General features: G+C 41.0%; 1 protein-coding gene across 3 annotated transcripts in view; it reads left to right on the forward strand.

Annotated features, from left to right (window-relative positions):
• The window catches only part of KCNH1 (potassium voltage-gated channel subfamily H member 1), a 204,900-nt gene extending 187,477 nt beyond the window's left edge, over window positions 1–17,423 (forward strand). For all 3 annotated transcript variants that reach the window (XM_054062837.1, XM_054062838.1, XM_054062836.1), the window contains 2 exons: window positions 10,301–11,353; window positions 15,288–17,423. In XM_054062837.1, the coding sequence (XP_053918812.1) occupies window positions 10,301–11,149 (849 nt within the window). In that variant the 3' untranslated portion in view covers window positions 11,150–11,353; window positions 15,288–17,423. The remainder of the gene's footprint in view (window positions 1–10,300; window positions 11,354–15,287) is intronic.
• Window positions 17,424–18,803: the final 1,380 nt, after the last annotated feature.

Genomic DNA, 18,803 nt, shown 5'->3' on the forward strand with positions numbered 1-18,803 from the left:
CTTCACTATTATACCTGAACTTTAAGCCTGTTAATGCAGAGAGAGACACATAAGGAAGAGTTCATGCTATCTTAGGGAATTTATGCAAGGAACTTCAGCTGAGCTTAATGTGACTCTCAGTTTATAATTTCAAGAGCTGCACAAGCCTTGCATGTCAGGGACACTGAGTATTGTGTTTGTGTGGATTGGTTTGTGAGTGGGCATTCAAAAATAGATGAACAACTTGTAAGCTTTTGGGACTGGTGGTGCCTGATTGATTTGAAAACATTTGATGCCCTCTTGTGTAGTAAAATACCATTTAATCACTATAAGCCTAATGGCAGAAAGCAGATAAATGAAAGCAGGGGGAAAAAGTGCATGAAAGGAAGACACTGGCTAAGAGGAAGTATTCTTAATGGCAAACTACTGTCTAAAATATAATCACTGGAAACAAACTATACAATTAAACTAGTGCCTCAACACATCATTGCTTTCCTCAGCTCTACAACCTCTGCATCCATTTCAGATCTCAAGTGAAATTGTCTCTAAGTTAGATGTGGGGGGGAAATTCCCAAATCCTTGACTCATACAAATTGCCAGATTTCTTTCAGGAAACACTTCGTAAATGGCAGTGAACCACAGGGAGCTTGGGGACACAAAGTCTGACTGTTGAGGGGGCACGTTGTACCGATTATATGACATTTTGTATAGTTGTAATTTAGGTGACAGAGAGGTAGGTTCCTGCTGTGCCTTGGGCTCTTCTTAAAGCTGTTTTTGAGGGAGCGTTGCCTGCCCAAGAATGAAGGTAGAATGTTGATCTGGAGTGACAGGTGAGTCTACATGAGCTGTTTGTGTGTCTGATGTGTGTACACAGATACAAGAACACCCGATGTGCTGAAAGTGCAATAAAGAAAGCAGAAAAACCATCCAAACAAACATGAAATGGTATTTTGTAGATGCTGCTGCTGCAGACTGCTGGCACTTGGTGGACAAGAGGCAGAAACTCACTTTTTCCTTTATTCACTACAAACAAGAAGTTTCCTACAGAGCTTTTCATGTTTTGGCAGATATAGCACTTCTCAAATGGCATAGCGTTCCCCCACTCAGATCTGGCATGATTTTGCCAAAGTCCTTGCCCCTACCTAAGTTAGTGCAGAAGGTTGCTAAATGAGCTATAATGTGCTGTAATTGTGAATGTCTATCCAAACTCTTGACCAGTGTCAGTGGTGTGGGTTTTAGTTTTACTTGTGTGGTTATCAAAGTTTACTAATGAAAGTACTTTAAAGCCCATTTTGGGGAAGAGACATCCCTTGATGCCTCAAAACTTGCTAGTGAGCCTGTTGTAGATCAGGCAGGTTTTGTCTATTATTTCCACTAATTGCCCTGGACATATAATTCTGTCCTATTTTCAGTAGTGTTTTTGTAAAAACTTTTTATTTTTCTCTTTCTCTCAACAGTAGCATAGGCTGTAAACAAGAATTAGAATGAGAAGTGTAACATAAAGGAGCAGAGCCTTGAGTTGTGCGGAACTTCTAAATAAATGTGACATGATTAAACACTAATATTCAAGTCAGTATTTCTAGAATTTGTAATCAGACTATAAAATGTGCTGTCACAGAGAAGAGCTTCAGTACTTTTGAAGCCGATGGTGCTCATGACATTAACAGTTAGCCCAGATGTTGTTCTGCATAGACTAGAAACCTTGTTACCTCTATTCATCTGGATAGCATGGCTGCTAAATTATGAATTTGTGTTTCTTCCAAACAACACTTGCATATTAATGACACACAGAAGTCTTATTTTTGAATAGTAAGCAGGTACTGCTGTGTCTGAAGGGCTGGGTTGACTCCCCACAGGACAAAAAATTCTTGGAGATGCAAAAGAACTATGCCCATCCATATGTTTTCTCTTGGACTGTGTGCCTTCCAAGTATACCTGAGATTCCTGGATACCAACACTCCTCATACCAGGATCTTCCAAATCTTAGTTTGCTTTGAGTTTTCATGTCATTACTCTAAACTAGAAATGTTTGGGAGCACCCTGGAGGGATGTGACATTGACTGGAGAGAAACCTGTTCCACTTCAGAAGCAGAAACCAAATTTTGCTGTTGTAGCCAGTAAATCTAGCAGGAATTTACTAATATCTTCAGCATTATTGCAGACTTGTGCTTTTTCATGTGGCCGTAACTACCATGCATAAATCACCTGCTGCAACCCAGGGTCATAGAATCATAGAATAGTTTGGGTTGGAAGGGACCTTAAAGATCATACAGTTCCAACCCCCTGCCATGGGCAGGGACACGTCCAGGCTGCCCAGGGCCCCATCCAACCTGGCCTCAAACCATCCAACCTGGCCTTAGCCCCATCCAACCTAGGCATCCAACCCTGTCTGGGCAGAGCCAAACAGCTTGGGACTACAAACTGGGTAATTTGCATCAGCCTTGCAACAGGTGTGTGGACTTAAAGCATTGTGCCTTGAAACTTGAACTGCACAGCAGGATCTGCGCTTTCACCTGTCATAAATGTGACCCATGTACTTAATATAACTATGAGACATCTATACCTCTACATCCCACTGAGACTAACGTTCAACCCAGGAATTGCCTATGGTAATAAATAATGGAAGTGAAACCTATTGTAAATTTTGGTGGCAAGCTTCACGAGGCTGTGCTTTTGATCCTACATTTTGTGAGAAGGTAGAACCAGTAATTCCCTCCTTTCTGACATGCCATCCCATGTAATTGCAAAAGATGTAGTCTTGTTTCTCCACCGTTTTCCCTGACACCTGCTAATAAAATGCTCTCAGGATTTTTCACCATCATAGACTATGTTGATCACATGCAGCTTTTGTTTCTACAACAGCACTGTCAAAAGAATTTTTATTGTCAAGCCTTCTGCCTCTTTCCTTTTTTTTTCCTCCTTCTTTAGGGAAAAAAAAAAAAAAAAAGATTGGATCCAATTTTCATCAGACTAACATCAGCCTGAAGATATTTTCATCAGTTCTTGGCAGATGCTGGATGGACTGTGTACTAATAAATGCCTTTTTGCGGTTGTTTTCCTCACACTTAAGTCCATTTTCTGTAAGCATCGTATGAAGTAATTTTAAGCTTTTGATTGTTTATGATATCTGGCCCTTCCAGACTTTGTGAATGTTTCTGTATCCGTGAAAGAGAATTATTAAACACCAGAGAAAAATACTTCCATGCTACTTGCTGTTAATGCTGAGGAAGACCTGCCAAATCTTGCACAATTTGTGCATGCTATAGAGGTGGAAGGAAGGGAAGCTTGTGGAGCTAATAATAGCAACAGCTTTGTGGCTAGGAGCCTCATAATTGTAACTCCATGATGATGGTCTGATTCAAAACGTGATGAAATCTGTATTTCTCTCTATTCCTGTGGGTTCTTGGATCAGTTCTTATGAATAGATGTTGAAAAGAAATTTGGATATTTTTGCATAAGACCAAAAGATCATTTCCACTTCAGATACAGGCAGTTCTTTTTTAGCATATGACAGGATAAGGTTTTCAATATATTCATAATGTATTTTAAATGAAGCATCTCCTGATCTTAAAGACCATCTCATGCAGTGTTGGCACAGCGGTTGCAATTACAATCAGATAACAAGAAGACCAGAATACAGTTGCTAATACGTTACTCCTGTCTCACCTTTCTGTTAGTTACCTTCCTGGGGGCGTACAGAGTGCTAAAGAACGTGGCTTACTATGGTTTGGCAGGCAGCATGGTTCTAGTGAGCTTTGTGGACTACCAACAGTTCAGAAACAGTGAAACCCTTCAGTGGGCTGTTCGTTACAAGAGTGACTAGAGACAGTGGACTTCTCAGTTTCCCATGTGCACCACATGATCTTCTGTGGTGTACCAGAACAACATGCCATATTTAGTAGTGTCATTTGAACCCAGGCAAGTTCCAAAGCGGTGTGAAATCTATGTAGTACTACACACTAATGGCTTATTGGTCTTGCCTCTCCCTGTATGCAAGTGAAGGGTGCAATTAGAGTGAACCTTTGTCTGACATAGGTGAACAGCCGGCTCAGTTGTATAAGGCTCAGATCTTTAAGCCTTTAAGATACTTTTCTTGCAATGTTTTTCCCTTGAAAAACTCTCTTCTGTCATCTCAGTAGTGAATGAGGCAGCCGTTCCAGATTTGGCCTATGTAATTATTTAGGGTTACATAGGGATGCAGCAATAAGAACGAAACTCTCCTATGTGGCAGTTGCTGCAAATACTTCTGCAGCTTCCAACTAATTTTACCTCAGGAGATTTCCTGAGCAGGATACCAATTTTGTCAGTTTGATAGCAAACAGTGGCTTTCTCTACCGAGTGTTCACCTCGTCCATGCAGACTTTTTGCATTCAAATTTGCATCCTTATTAACATCTTTGACATGTCTAATACATTCAGGTGAGGAACCATGAACCTGTCTTTGGTTGTCTGTAGCTCATCCTGCTGTCATGTGATGCTGTGGTTTTCATACTGGACAAGACGCTTTTATAATCAATCCCTGCCTACCCTTGTTCATCCCATGTCAGACTTTATACACTCCTGTCATATCCTTTACACATTTGCTCCCATCTTTGTGTAAGGGAAGCAGGCACTTAAATTACTGCATCTATATTTGCATCTGGTCAGATAAGGCTGCCATTGAGTACCTTAGCCTTTCATCTTGTTGTGAGACAATCTTCAGTTTTAATAGCCAAATTAGCATAGGTTCCCTGAAATGTCTTCATGAAACAAAGTGAGCATGCCTGTGCTCATTCCCCTCTTACTACTGCTTAGGAAAACCAACTTGGAGCTATGCTAGCTAGCTCTAGAGAAACATCAGCAAGTATTGAGATGGGAGGAACAGTGTGTAGCAGCGAGCCAGCAGATGGAAACAGCTGGAAGGCTCATTGTAGGATTAGTTGTTTTACTTGGCTTTTTAAAGGGAACCTTATATTTAACTAAATCAACTACATATTCTAGCTCTGGGCAAGAGTGAGAATTTAAGTACTGAGTGCTACCTATTAGACCTAAAGATGCTGGAATGTAGGAAATAATTCGAACATGTCTAAAGAGTTAAAATTGAAAGCTAAGTTAAATTGAAAATTCTAAAGCTTGGAACTTCCCCTGTTTAATATCAGTAAAACATTATTGTCTGAGTCCCTTTCAGTGGTAACTGACTAACTGTAATACTTATGCAGAGATTTTTAAACACAGGATTCTAGAATCATTTTCTAGAAGTGAATGGTTAAGTGTCTGAGAGAGCAAGGAACAAAAATGTAACTGATGTCTGACAAACTCAGTCTTGAAGCAAAAATTGCAGGGATCTTTTATCAAGATGTGACGATGGATTCTTGATTGCTGTCAAACTGGATGCTTTTCTAAAATATGCAATCCGGTTGTAACAAGATTCCCTTCAGGGGATGCTCATTCAGAGCAATCCTATGGCCTGCGTTACGCGGGAGGTCACATTGCAGTCTGTTCTTCTGGTCTTATCATAAAGAAATTATGGAATTCAAATCATGAAAAATGTCCATGTTGTGTTATTTAAGTAGTGCTTGGGTTTCAGTGCTGAGCACAGGCAAATCCAAATAACAGTTGCTGCAAACTCTGCATTTGACAACCAAATAGATATTTCGAGTATTCATTTATGTCCACTTAATTTTTTAAGACTTCAGGGAGAAATCTTGACCTTAATCTCTAAAGACATTTGTTCTACAGATACAGTTTAACAATTCTTTGAAGACTGAAAAGAAGCAGAGTCTTTCCCCAAGACTTACTAAAGACTCTACTTTCACAACTAGTTATTACTGAGGAAAGGGAAATGTGTGGAGTGTAACCCCACTTTCTTCCTTGGATGTGGCTCACATACAGGCAAGAATGTGGCCACAGGCTTTGTGCTGCCATATGTCAGCAGGACATAGGGGTGCAGGAGCGCAGCAGGACATTTCAATGCATTACTCCACTTCTTTGAGTGCCTTGTCCGAAAATAAGATTGTTATTGAGTCATCATACCTGTATGCCTCAGTTAAGTGTTTATGTGATTGCAGTAATCTGTACCTAATATAGCTGTTTTCCAAGTTTTTGGGAAATCTAGGCTGGTAACCTCCCAATACTCACATTTCTGGCAGCTTGGGAGGCTTTCCTGGGAAGCTACAAGATTCAGCACCTTTTTATTGGAAATGGAATTGTGAAATTGAGATTAGATTTGTGTAATATGCACTTTTAGGCCTAGTGTTTAAACGTCTTGTTGTTTTGTCTCCGTTCTGGTTCTCTGTCCATATTTTGGTGTTCACATACTGTTAAAATGATCCCACTAGATGTTTTTCTATGTGCTCAGGTTTCGACAGGGGTGATGATACATAGCTTATAAAGTAGAGGACCCCTGTGTTTGCGTGGCTTGTAACACCCAGACTAGGAGGGAAGAAAGCACTGTCCCTTCCTAGACAAAAGTGAATGCTTGGAGAGAGAGGAACTGCTCTAAAAACTATCTGAGGATCTTTTCCATAACATTTTGGATTTTAACATAGGTTAAGATCCATATTTGTAGCCGTATCCAATTCCACATAAAAATCTGCTGTGTAGGTCCAGACTTCTCTTCCTTATAAAAAATAAAATGTCTTTTCTTTGTCTTTATATTTTTACTGCTTGTGGGAGCAGGTGTACATACATTAGCTAACAACCACATTTTCTGAATACCTTGGATGCTGCTGAATCTGTTTAATCACTTAAAAATTGCCTTTTCCTCAGCAATTCTAAGAAAATGGTCTGTTTAAAACAGTTATTTGTATTTTTATTTATAAGGTCCTGCATTTAACCTTAAAAAAGATAGCATGAAAAAAATCCAAAATGATAGAATCATAGAATTGTTAAGACCGGAAAAGACCTCTAAGATCATCAAGTCCAACCATCAACACAACACCACCATGCATACTAAACCCTGTTCTGATGTGCAACATCCACACATTTTTTGAACACCTCCAGAGAGGGAGAGTCCACCACTTGCTGGGCAGCCTGTGCCAAAATTTGACCACTTCTTCATTAGAGAAATTTTTCCTAGTATCCAATCTAAACATTCCCTCGTGCAACTTGAGGCCATTTACTGTCATCCTATGAGTTGTTACTTGTGAGAAGAGACCAGCACCCACCTTGCTACAACCTCCTTTCAAGTTATTGTAGAGAGCAATAAGGTTTCCTCTCAGTCATCTCTTATCCAGGCTAAACAATACCAGTTCCCTCAGCTACTCCTCATAAGACTTGTGTGTCTTACGAGTCTTGTAAAATATAGTCTTTTAAAGTCTTTTCAATTACTGCATAATTATAACACTTTTGCTTAATGCATAAAGATGGAACTGTCTTGAGAAAATATGCCATTGAGGAGCTTCAAAAAAGGAGATCATTGACAGCTTTGCTGGGCTTCCCAAAGACAAGCTGCTGTCTGACAGGTATTTATCCAATGTCTTAGGAGTTAAAAGAAGGCAACCCAACAGTTGGGAACTGTGTCTGTTGGCAAATGTTCATAGGTTTGATTTGCTCTGCCTGAGTTGTAGCTTATCGCATAAAGATATGTATATAAAAGGTGTCGAACAGGATGGGAGACCGTGTAGCTGGTGTAAGGCCTGATCTGGAAATGGAAATTAAGGGCCTCATTAGCATAGTAGCAGTTACCCATGGCAAAGGCAGTATTTATGTAATTGTTCCCTCCACGTATGTTCTTGTTTCTGTTGCAATCTGATCTGAAGGCAAAGGAGCGCAGGTATGTTCAGGGCCCTGAGGCTGACCACCACACAGCAAGAAAGCTGGTGGCAGCTCTTCCATGGTCGAGCGGGCTTAGCATCATCAGGGCTCATCTAGGTAATGCAATGGAAAGTAGTGTGGCTGTAAGATGAGTACTAACAACAACTTGTCTCTCAGTGTTCATCTTTTTGTGTTTGCTGGTAAATTTGCTTCTCGTACTCGAGTAGGGAGATTACTCTCCCAGCAGCAGGAGATGCAATGTCTAGTACGAGTTAGGCTAAGCTGTTAATGAGTTATTGCTTGAGACTCCTGGCATTGCCTTCTTATCCGTATAGTGCTGTGGCAGAGACGGCCTCTGACAAATAATTTACCTAATTATTTTACAAAAGCCAGTCATTAAACAGTGAGAGATACTCCAGTATTTATCAGACAAGGATCTGAGCAGGCTTTCTAGAGTAGTGGTTGGACTAGACAAGGACTCCACAAAGCAGCCTGGCTTCTAGTTCTTTCAAGCACTTAGGTGCCTTCCCTGGTGCCCTATGTGACAGTGATCATTGTACCACTCAGTCATATGAGCCTTGTGAGCATTTAAGGAAAACACACAGCCCAGATACATAGGTCAGGCTGAGACTGCTCACGTGTGAAGTAACATGAGCCCCGTTAAGTTCATGACCACCTGGCCCAGCAACATGCAAGATGTGCATGTCTATACCAGGGCTAAACGTGCAAGCTCCAGGACAGGAGGGGGCTTGGGGACACAGAGGTTTGCAGAGACAAATTGATCTGGCTTATAGTTGTCTTGGCTTGCTGGGGCTTTGAACCTCCAGAGACAGCCTCGCCTGCTGCTGGAGCAACCCCCTGAGACCCTGCCTGCCATTGCCAGGCTCCAGCAGAGCAGGCAGGGCAGTTGCCCTAATGCTGGGCTGGCACTCTTCCTTCAATTAAAGCAGGGGACTGCAGTGTGCAGGAGGCCATTAGCCTGGAGCATGGTATTGATCCTTCCTTCCCAGTAAGTGCTATTCTTTCACTTTTAAGGGTTATGCTGCTTTGTCTGCTTTCTACTGAACTCACTGCAGACTGAGTTTCCTGGGTGGGGGGGAATACTGTCAAGTACTCTGTTTTCTTATTCTTACCTCACATTTAGTTTCTTAATTGCAGCTTGGAAATAAAATATCCTTCCTGCTAATTTTATTCTTTTGTATTTGGGAAACGCTGCCAAGTCTGACGATGTCTTCCTTCCAAAGATGTGTTAAGATGCTTTTTCCCCCACTTCACAATGACAAAACTGTCAAGAGGCATTGGAGTCAGGAGAAACATGCATTTTGTGTGTGCCACTGAAGCAGTGCTTATTAGTTTAATTTAAATCTGTCTGCCACTGAGGGATGAGTTTATTTACACATTTCCTAATAATGATTTGAATCTGAAAATTATTTCTGCACTGGAGCGTAAGGACTTCGAGTAGATTTTCCCCAAAGCAGCTAAAGAGATTATGTATCAGCAATCAGTAGAAACTTCAGCCTAGGCCACCTCCCATTGTCAAACCAGACTACTTACTGGTTCACCTTTAATACCACACGCAAGGTTTTTTTGCTTGGAAAATACAAATACCAATGTAAAACACATGGAGTTTTTGAAGAGAATCTATTGCCATTGAGTCCAGGGAAGAAATATTCCCTGCTTACAATTTGGGGCTATGTGGGAGCACTGTGAGGCTTTCATCAGTACCTTGAGATGCTTGGGCTGCTTCCAAGGAGATTGCTTAGCCTGCAGGCTCAGGAAGATAGGAGAGTAGATGGAAAAATAATGTTTCTTTGTGCAAAAATGTCCCTTTTCTGTAAAAATAAAGAAATAATTCAAGACGTGAAACTCCTTGATTTTCTGCATTAATCAAGTCACAAGGAGCTTCCTCGTGTCTTGCGGAGTCCGTTCACCACTGTACTTGTACCCTTGACTGTGGGATTGACTTGAGCGTTGCCTCATCCCTAAGCGGCGAGTTACTTCTAGAAGAGGGCATGGGAGGGAAGGGAGAGCAAGAAGCACTCGCAAACTGCTGTTGGAGAGTCTGGAGTAGCCTCTGCTGTACTGAACCCATTAGTGGCCAAGCTGCACTAAAATAATACCAGATCTTTTGCACAGTGTGTAGTGGGTGAATGTTGGGATGAGACTGATGCGAGACATGGGAATGGGTCTTTATAATATAAAAATCTAAATTTATAATATAACTTGGTGCTAAATGACAGAGTCAGGAAAACGAATATAAGAAGTCACTTCTAACACCAAATGGAACAAGCAGCTTCCTGGGATCATTGCATTTACAGTGGTGCTGCCTTGCTGACTTCTTGGAACTGGAGAAATCTTTTTCTTCTCTTTTTTCTTTCTGGTGTTATAAGATAGATGGTGTATGCTCTTAAATAATGAAATAAGTCATGTTCCGCACAAGATAAGACACTTGAAAATGTTGCTATAAATGTGCAAATGTTGTGCATTTGTCAGTTAAAATAATTCTTTCAGAGAATTATTTCTCTACAACTTCTCCCCTTTAACAAATGTGCAGTTAATCAGACAGTGAAATCTCTTTTCCCCTGTAGATTGTGTTCCGGAAAATCAGTGATGTCAAACGTGAAGAAGAGGAGAGAATGAAGAGGAAGAATGAAGCGCCCCTGATCTTACCCCCAGACCACCCGGTCCGTCGGCTGTTCCAGAGGTTCAGGCAGCAGAAGGAAGCACGGCTCGCAGCAGAGAGGGGCAGAGATCCAGATGACCTCGACGTGGAGAAAGGCAATGTTTTAGGGGAGCACTCCTCCACACGCTCAGTGGTCAAAGCCAGTGTTGTGACTGTACGGGAGAGTCCGGCAACACCTGTGTCATACCAATCCGCTTCAACGTCTGGGGTCTCTGACCAGGCAAAGTTGCAGGCTCCAACATCGGACTATGCAGGATGTAAAGTGTCGGGGGACTACCCTCGACGAAAAGGCTGGGCCAAATTCAAAGATGCCTGTGGCAAAGGTGAAGACTGGAACAAGGTCTCTAAAGCAGAGTCTATGGAGACATTACCAGAGAGAACTAAAGCTTCGGGAGAAGCTACCCTGAAGAAGACAGACTCTTGTGACAGTGGCATTACAAAAAGTGACTTGCGCTTGGATAATGTTGGGGAGACAAGAAGCCCGCAGGACCGCAGCCCCGTCCTCACTGAGGTCAAGCATTCCTTTTATCCCATCCCAGAACAAACTCTTCAAGCCACCATGCTAGAAGTGAAGCATGAGTTGAAGGAGGACATCAAGGCTTTAAACACAAAAGTGACCAATATAGAAAAACAGCTCGCTGAGATACTTAGGATATTAACCTCAAGAAGAAGCTCCCAGTCGCCACAGGAGTTGTTTGAAATATCAAGGCCACAGTCTCCAGAATCAGAAAAAGACATGTTTGGAGCTAGCTGAGGGGTTTCTTTTTAAAAACAAGTAAACAAACCACCAGGCAAAGAAACAGCCCCCTCCCCTAACATTTTAAATTTACTCTTTCTTGAAAATGAGTGAGGGACCAGTTCACTAAGCATGTTCCCTGTGTCTAAAAAGGTACAGTAACAGGAATTGCAACCTCATGTCAAGATGGCAGCTGACTCTGAAGCCTTTTTGACAGCAAGGGTACAGTTTCTAAAGTTTTTCTTTTCCTTGTTGGTGCCCATTCCCCGCTCCCTGCCACTTCTTTTCTCTCCCTCGGGAATTCTGATAGCAGTAGCCATCCCCGTGAGCCCCAGATGACTTCTGAGGTTTTTGGAGCATGCCTTATGTCATTAGCTTGGGTTTTGCCTATATGAATAAGCAATTGCCAGGATGCTTATGTTTTCAGTGTTTGGTGGGTTGGTTTTTTTTTTTATTTGCTGCTGCTTTTGTCACTGTCTGTCACCTGTACAGCATGTTAAATGTCACAGTATATTTTCATATATCTGTAGTGATACAAACAGCAGTTGGAGACATGTATGTCATTTCAATGGAATGAGTGCTACTTGGTACCAAAGTTATTTTTGAGTAGGCAAGGAAGGGCTAAAAAGATGAAAAAATAGCACATTTTGTTTGCAAACTGGTGTATTCCTAAAGCAATTACATTTAACCTCTTCATCAATAGCCACAGTATTCTGGGTCTGTTAATAGATGGGATCTTCCACATTCTCATTCCTTGAGACAAAGATACTGGTTTTCAAAAACTTAACTTGCGTGTCAGATGTTTTTGAATATTTTTTACCTTTGCTTTTAACTCCAGCTGCTGGAGGACAGAGGGTTGGGTGTGCAGTGTACCTGAGCTCAATTCACTGCACTACATATTGTGAACATCAGTTTGACTCCTGGTGAAAATATACTGTAGCATTTATGTCCTGTTTTTGCTATGAATCTGCTCTTTTAATTCTTGTTAAATTATTATTCAGAAGTTTTGGTTTTGATAATGTACATTGTAGCCAAAGGCTTTCACAGAACTTTTAAAAGATTTTAGCATTGTGTCATTTTTCTCTACATCCAAATGCATTGTACCTGATCTAATCTAGCTAGTAAGCAAATGGATAGTAGAGAGAGAAATACAGTGCTTACTGTATGCAAGTGCTATTGTAGCAAGGAAACAAAAAGATCTGCTTCTTAAAGAAGGAGATGTTTCCAAAACCTATATTTTCCTAACTTTTTTTTTGGAGGAAGATTGAAGCACTTTACCAAAACTGCTGTTCTTTACTCATTAGGTAGGGTAGCACAGCTGGTATCATGGCTTGGGTTATCACCTTGGGATATACGTGTATATTCACAGTGTATTCTCTCCACTGATCCATTATGTTCACATTTAACAGTAGGTTAGAGCTCAAGAAGCATGGTGCAACACTTTTTGGAGTCTTCATTTATAATGGCAATAGGTCTTAACACAGTGTGAGAGTAGTTAAGTCTCACTCTTCCGTGGTACTAAATCATTTACAAAGGACATATGCTTTTCTGGGAAGATTTTTATTCATGTTGAGTAAGGCAGAGGCAAGGAATATGACCCATTTGTGAAGATTTTTGCTGGCCTGATGCTTGCACGTTGCATTGCAGAACTGTGTCAGACATCCCTAGGGAAGTGATGAACCTGCACAGTGTTGAGGCTGTGCTGTGCAAAGCTACCAGCTCAGGTCTTGAAGTCAGTTTATTTGTTTGTGTCTGTTCCTGTGGTAACTGCCCTGTTCTCAGAGATGCTGATTATTCTGAGCACAGCACCACTATTTCCAGGTCCAGATGCAGCTTGTTTGGGATTAGCTTCCAAGGGTCTTACACCTTAGTTTGACATGAAAGTGCCCACAGATTGTGAATTCTTCTTGAAATATTCTTTTTCCCTCCCCTAAGAAACGGCAGTAGGGAGGTGACTTGCCCTGGAACCAAGGTGCTATTTCCTTAATTTGTTTCTGCCTCCATGTTTAGTTTTCTCCAGTGGTAACCGGTGTCTTCAACAGTTACGCACTGCAGATATGCAGTACTGAGGAAGGCTCTCTGACCAAAGTGACCCTGTATGTTTGATGCATTAATTACTTTAAGTGGTAGCAGTTATGGGCAATACCTACGGCATGGTTGCTGTAAGAAATCCATCCATAGAATCATAGCATCATAGGCTAGTTTGGGTTGGGAGGGACCTTAAAGATCCTCTAGTTCCAACCCCCCTGCCATGGGCAGGGACACCTCCCACTAGATCAGGCTGCTCAAAGCTCCATCCAACCTGGCCTTGAACACCTCCAGGGATGGGGCTGCCACAGCTTCCCTGGGCAACCTGTGCCAGTGCCTCACCACTCTCATGGTGAAGAAATTTCTCCTTATGTCTAGTCTAAATCTGCCCCTCTCCAGTTTATACCCACTGCCCCTAGTCCTAACACTACACGCCTTTGTGAACAACACATCAGTGGTTTCAGTCAGAAACTGCTGAATTATTTTAAGTCTTCTCAGTCAGTAAATTCATTGAATAGTGAAATTATGCCTAAGTAGACCAGAGGGGTGCTAGTATACAAGGATTTATAATTGATGCCCAAAAGTTCCAGTAAGGTTTTAAGAGACTGCCTTGGAGCCCATTTCCTAATCCCGACAAATTGCTCATCCGCATTATGTTTGTGACACTGTTTTGTTTTTTTTTTCATAAAATTTTTGAAAGGCTGAAAGTCTTGCTGAACTTAGCAAGTGCTTTGCAGTTGGATAAATGTGGAAATTAGCTTCTCCTGGGTAGATAAGGGAGGAGATGTTTATAAACTCTGAAGTATGTGCCTAATATCTCCAGCATTGCAGTGCAGACATAGAATTAAGTGTGCAGTTGCAGGTTACCTAGCCCTTTGCTGGTGATACTGAATTGGTGTTTCTCAGTGGTATTTTTATGTGCCCTCAGGGATATATAAAGGTTTATTCTGGTGTTGCTGATTACCCAGGTCTGGAGTCATGGTAATGTTACCCTTGAAGCCCCATCGTTGGCCACACCCGTGGATAAAGGAACCCAAGTCCGCATTTGTTGAGGGCATTTCTTGTGTAGCTTGACGTTCAGTACGATGCTGTACTCCTGCAGACCTTGTATGACAAAGGGTGGGTGCAGCATGGAGTCCTTTTTTAAGGCTTTTATGAGGCTGTTATGAAGACATCTATAATCCATTTGTAAAGCCTTCAAAGACTGCAATATACTTTTGGATTACACATAAAATTTAATGTTGTTGAAGATTATAGTCAAATTTTATCTTGTTACAGTCGTGAAACTCCAGAGAAACTCTGCTCCTTACAACACCACCTTCGGGGTGTCTGCTCCAGGTCAGCACTGACAGCAGTCAATGTCATTCAGATTTGCACTGCTGTAACTGAGATTAGACCCATTTTATTATGATATTATGAACTGGCAGGCATTAAAACTAGCTGTAGGGGACTGCATCATCCCTCAGTAACACATATATGTTGTAAGAGAATTAAAAAAAAAAAATATTATCTAGGATAAGCTTTTGTCTGTAGATTCTCTGAGTGGTTAAAATGAGCAAAACCTTGCCCAGAATAGTACCAGTCCCTGCTTTGAACTTCAACCTAATTTGGACCTGTGCTGTGGTGCCCAGGCTCCGCAGGTGCAGCACGTGTCCTTTAGAGAGTGGTCAAAAGCACGTGTTACAAATCTGTCTTTCTCCATTGAACTGAATGATCTCTGAACATGAGACTCCCTAACAAGCAAATGCTCATACATACTATAGGAGAAAAGGAAAAGCAAAAAGCCTCAGTTTTAATTGTGTTCTGGCATAGTGCTTCTGCCATTTAACAATGTGCTAAATAATCTGCATTGATCTAAAAGAGACAGTGTGCTCCATTTTTACTGTATGGTGGAATTAGATTTCAGTCAAAAGCAGGTAGTTCAGATAAAGACTCTGGGTTATGATTTGGTAAAATGGGAACTTCTAAATGTCCATGCTTAAACTGTTAGAAAGACTACTGATATACAACACCAGATTAAAAAGAAAAACCCAACCCTCACCCTTACCGTGTTCAGATACATTTACTTCTGTGTGGTATTACATGAATACTTTTAAAACACCATTCTTGCTTTAAATCTCTTTCACAGTGCTTCCCTGAATCCCAGCGAATACCCTGTTTAGCAGCTTCGAAGGTGATGTTCTGCTTCTACAGTACTTCACTTTAACGAACCGAGCAAGATATTTACTGTGAATATCTGGTGATATATTTTCAATGACTCTTAACCAGTCTGTGAAAGAATTTAATACATGATTTGTCTTTACTGTATAAACAACGTGTATGATTGCACTTGTGCAGATGTGTGTATATACACACAGATATATATAATATAATATCTATGTATAAATAAGTCTGTGGATTGCATTTCTGTTAAGTAAAAGCACATCCCTCATTTAATCATTCTGGTTCAGGAAGGGAGGTTAAATCATCCCAGTAGACATCAGCTGAATGTCCTGGTTAGTGTCTTGTTTGTTAACTGTTGAACTTCTAAGGCCATGACCTTTGGTTTCTCTAGCTGGCCTCAATTTTATACTGTTAGTCTGGCAAATATTGTGACTGAGAGAAGACCTCTCAAGCATTGTGATAGTCAGGAAACAGAAATACATATGAAATTGGAAAAATGCAGTATCATAGTTGGTGGAAATAAGGCTAATAAGCCACTGCTTGTTGCTCACAGTATCTCTGAAGCTAAGCCACCCTGGAAGTGCTTCTCGTGGCTTTGGCTGCTGCATGATTGATGCTGGAATAAATGGAGTTCTTTTTCCTGGTACCAGGGGCTGTCTCAAAGGTGCTGAGCCTATCCTTCTCGTGGACCATGTAACACATGGTTGCTGCATCTCTGCTTTCTTGTCCAGGTGTTAGGTGGTGAAAAGCATCTTCTACTGCATTCTTCATTTCCATGTAATCTCCTATGGGTGTATTTGCAATAACAAAGTCTGTGTTTCAGCTGCACTTCTGATTAATTAAGACAAACCTTTCAGAGAGAGACCCATGCAGGGGAAGCTCCAGAAATTTGAGGCAGGGCAGAGCAGGTTACTGTATCCTTCAATCTGACAAAGTTTTGACCACATTGTTGTGGCAAGCGTTGATTCAATTAAATAAAAGAGAAAGCTTTTTGCAATAAGATATATCCAACATTTAGCCTTAAGACCCTTTCATAAGTGATATAATTCAAACTGTGACTCCATTTTCCTTCCTTCTTAATGTTCTGTAGTATTTACAGTGTTGCCTAAAGATGAAGCACTTTGATTAGCTTTCTAAATCTAATGGAAATCACTTGCTGATAATCACCTTTCTTTCTCCATTTATTGCCTTCTTGCTAGGATAAAGCATTACTCCAACAGCCCTGTCCCCTCACAGAACAGAGAGAAATAACTGTTGTCTGAACACTTTTGTATATCAGGGAGCCAACCTGTCATACTGCGAAATGTTTCAAAGGGTTTTTTTACAGTTCGACAAAGCTAGTGTGAATTTTCCTGCAACTGTAGTTTGTTTCAAGCTGATTGTTGAATGTTGTGTAAACATATTTGATGTATAAACCCAGAACTTCTCTGTAACTGGATCTAAATGCCTAACGATAGCAAAACAGTCTGAGGTTTTCACTAACTGTTCTGAAAGGTTCATGTTTTTTTTTCTTCTTCCCACTGAATCTGTGACCACTGAAATAGAAAAAGAATCATTTTAGCTGTAGATGGACGAACTTCAATAATCTTGTATCAGGATGAACTGCTATATAAAGAAACACCAAGTTTTCTAATGAATGTGTTATATTATTGTAGCTACATACAATTAATATTTGTACATCTGTTGGAGACCTGTCTGCATTTCAATATTTAGCCACCACTGCATGGACACTTTATTGATATGCAGTTAATGCAGTTGCTTTGGCGCTTTTCAATGTAATTCACTTGTTTTTATCCTTTCAGAAATCCACCAAATACTCTTGGTTCTTTTTCTTTGCATTTGTCACTTTGTTCAATGAAGCATGACTAGAAAAAGAGAACGAGTAGATACTATTTTTGTGGTCAGCAAAGCAGCTGCCAGTAGATAGACAGTGTGTGTGTATGTATGTATATATACGCACTGTCTGGGAATGTTTCAGTTACAAATGCAGCCACCTACATTAATGGTATCCCTATTCAACATTTTTAAACAAGCACAAATAATATTTGTAAAAAAAAAGTTTAATTTTATTTATTAGAGTAATAAACTATTTTATACATTACATTTGCTTTTGTGTGCTTTTTCGCCTGTTGAGCATGTGTTTATAACACGAGTTGGGGGTTTTAAGTTGCTCTCTAGAGCTGGGTAGCCCTTTTGTTGCTGTTGGTTTGTATCTTTACTGTTATCAGTAGAGAAGTTTGATATTGCTGTTTTGGTTGTAAACAATTCTGGTTGTTTTCTTAAATGTCCATCTGCTGTTATCAGTGCGGTTGGGATTCACGCTTCCACAGTCACTGTAAACTGAACTCAGGTGTTCTGTAAAGTGAATATCCTGGCACACCAGGCAGTGTTTCCTGTGCGCTCTGGTTTGGGCCAGGTGTCTGCTGAGCAGGAATGAGTTCGCCTGAGGACTGGCTGTGGCCTGTCTGAAATGGTCATTTGATATCTTGAGGGTAGACGTGTCTGTAGGCAGTCTGTGTTTTAGACTGTGTTCACTACTGCAGAATTTGAGTACTGTAACAAAACTACTGGAAACCGGAGTATTAGAGATCAAAAAGGCTTCTGCTGTTCCATCCTCTGCTGCAGAAGAAGGTGACCTTACCACAGACTTAGATGAAGACACAAACAAATGAAAGGAAGCCCCTAAAACTGTGTCACCTGCCAGTGACATTACTGCAACAGGCAGAAATTAATATTACATGACTATTGGCTGGCCACCTCAGCAAAGAAATTGATAATCAAAGGTGATGAGAAGGGGAAATTCTTTCAGTTCGGGATGGGCATACATGACAGGATCACATGCAGCACCACTCCTGCAGACCAGCAGCCACTCTGGACATGTATACAAAGTTTTAGTCTTCAGGACGTCAGCCTAGACCCCGTGAGCTTTGCACCCCTTTTTATGGTTCATTCTCCATCCTCTCATTTCAGGGTTTGGTGAACGCCTGTATTAAGACACTTCATGCGATTGTAAATCTCATCTTCAAAAGGACTGCAATAAAGCATAAGCTTTCAGACTGCAGAGCAGAGGCTAAACTGTACTGAGAGCAGCCGGGGAGTGCAATGAGGAGCTATTTTTAACACTGTTCCTGCATCCGCTGTAGTATATGGTGTGAGAGTCAGTAGCGTTGTTTCACTGGTCAGTAAGAAAATTCAGCTTTCTTTTGCCTGATGTTATACAGTGTTCCCTGTATGTATTAGAAAAGGGAAGATTACCATAGTGAAGGCATGTACTTTTTTTCTTTCTTTTTTGGGGGTCTCTAGAGGCTGTCACTCTCATTTTCTACTCTCTGTTATTTTTTTTTTTATTTTTTTTTTGCCGAGGCTTTCTCTGCATTCTTAGCAGCCTCCCTGGTAGTGCTGCAAGCTTAAATTAACGCAGAGAGGGATAGCATTGCCCACAATGATCCTCCTCCCAGCTTCCCTCCCCCCATCAGCCTCA

This window comes from Cuculus canorus, chromosome 3, assembly GCF_017976375.1.
Source record: "Cuculus canorus isolate bCucCan1 chromosome 3, bCucCan1.pri, whole genome shotgun sequence".
Taxonomy (NCBI): domain Eukaryota; kingdom Metazoa; phylum Chordata; class Aves; order Cuculiformes; family Cuculidae; genus Cuculus; species Cuculus canorus.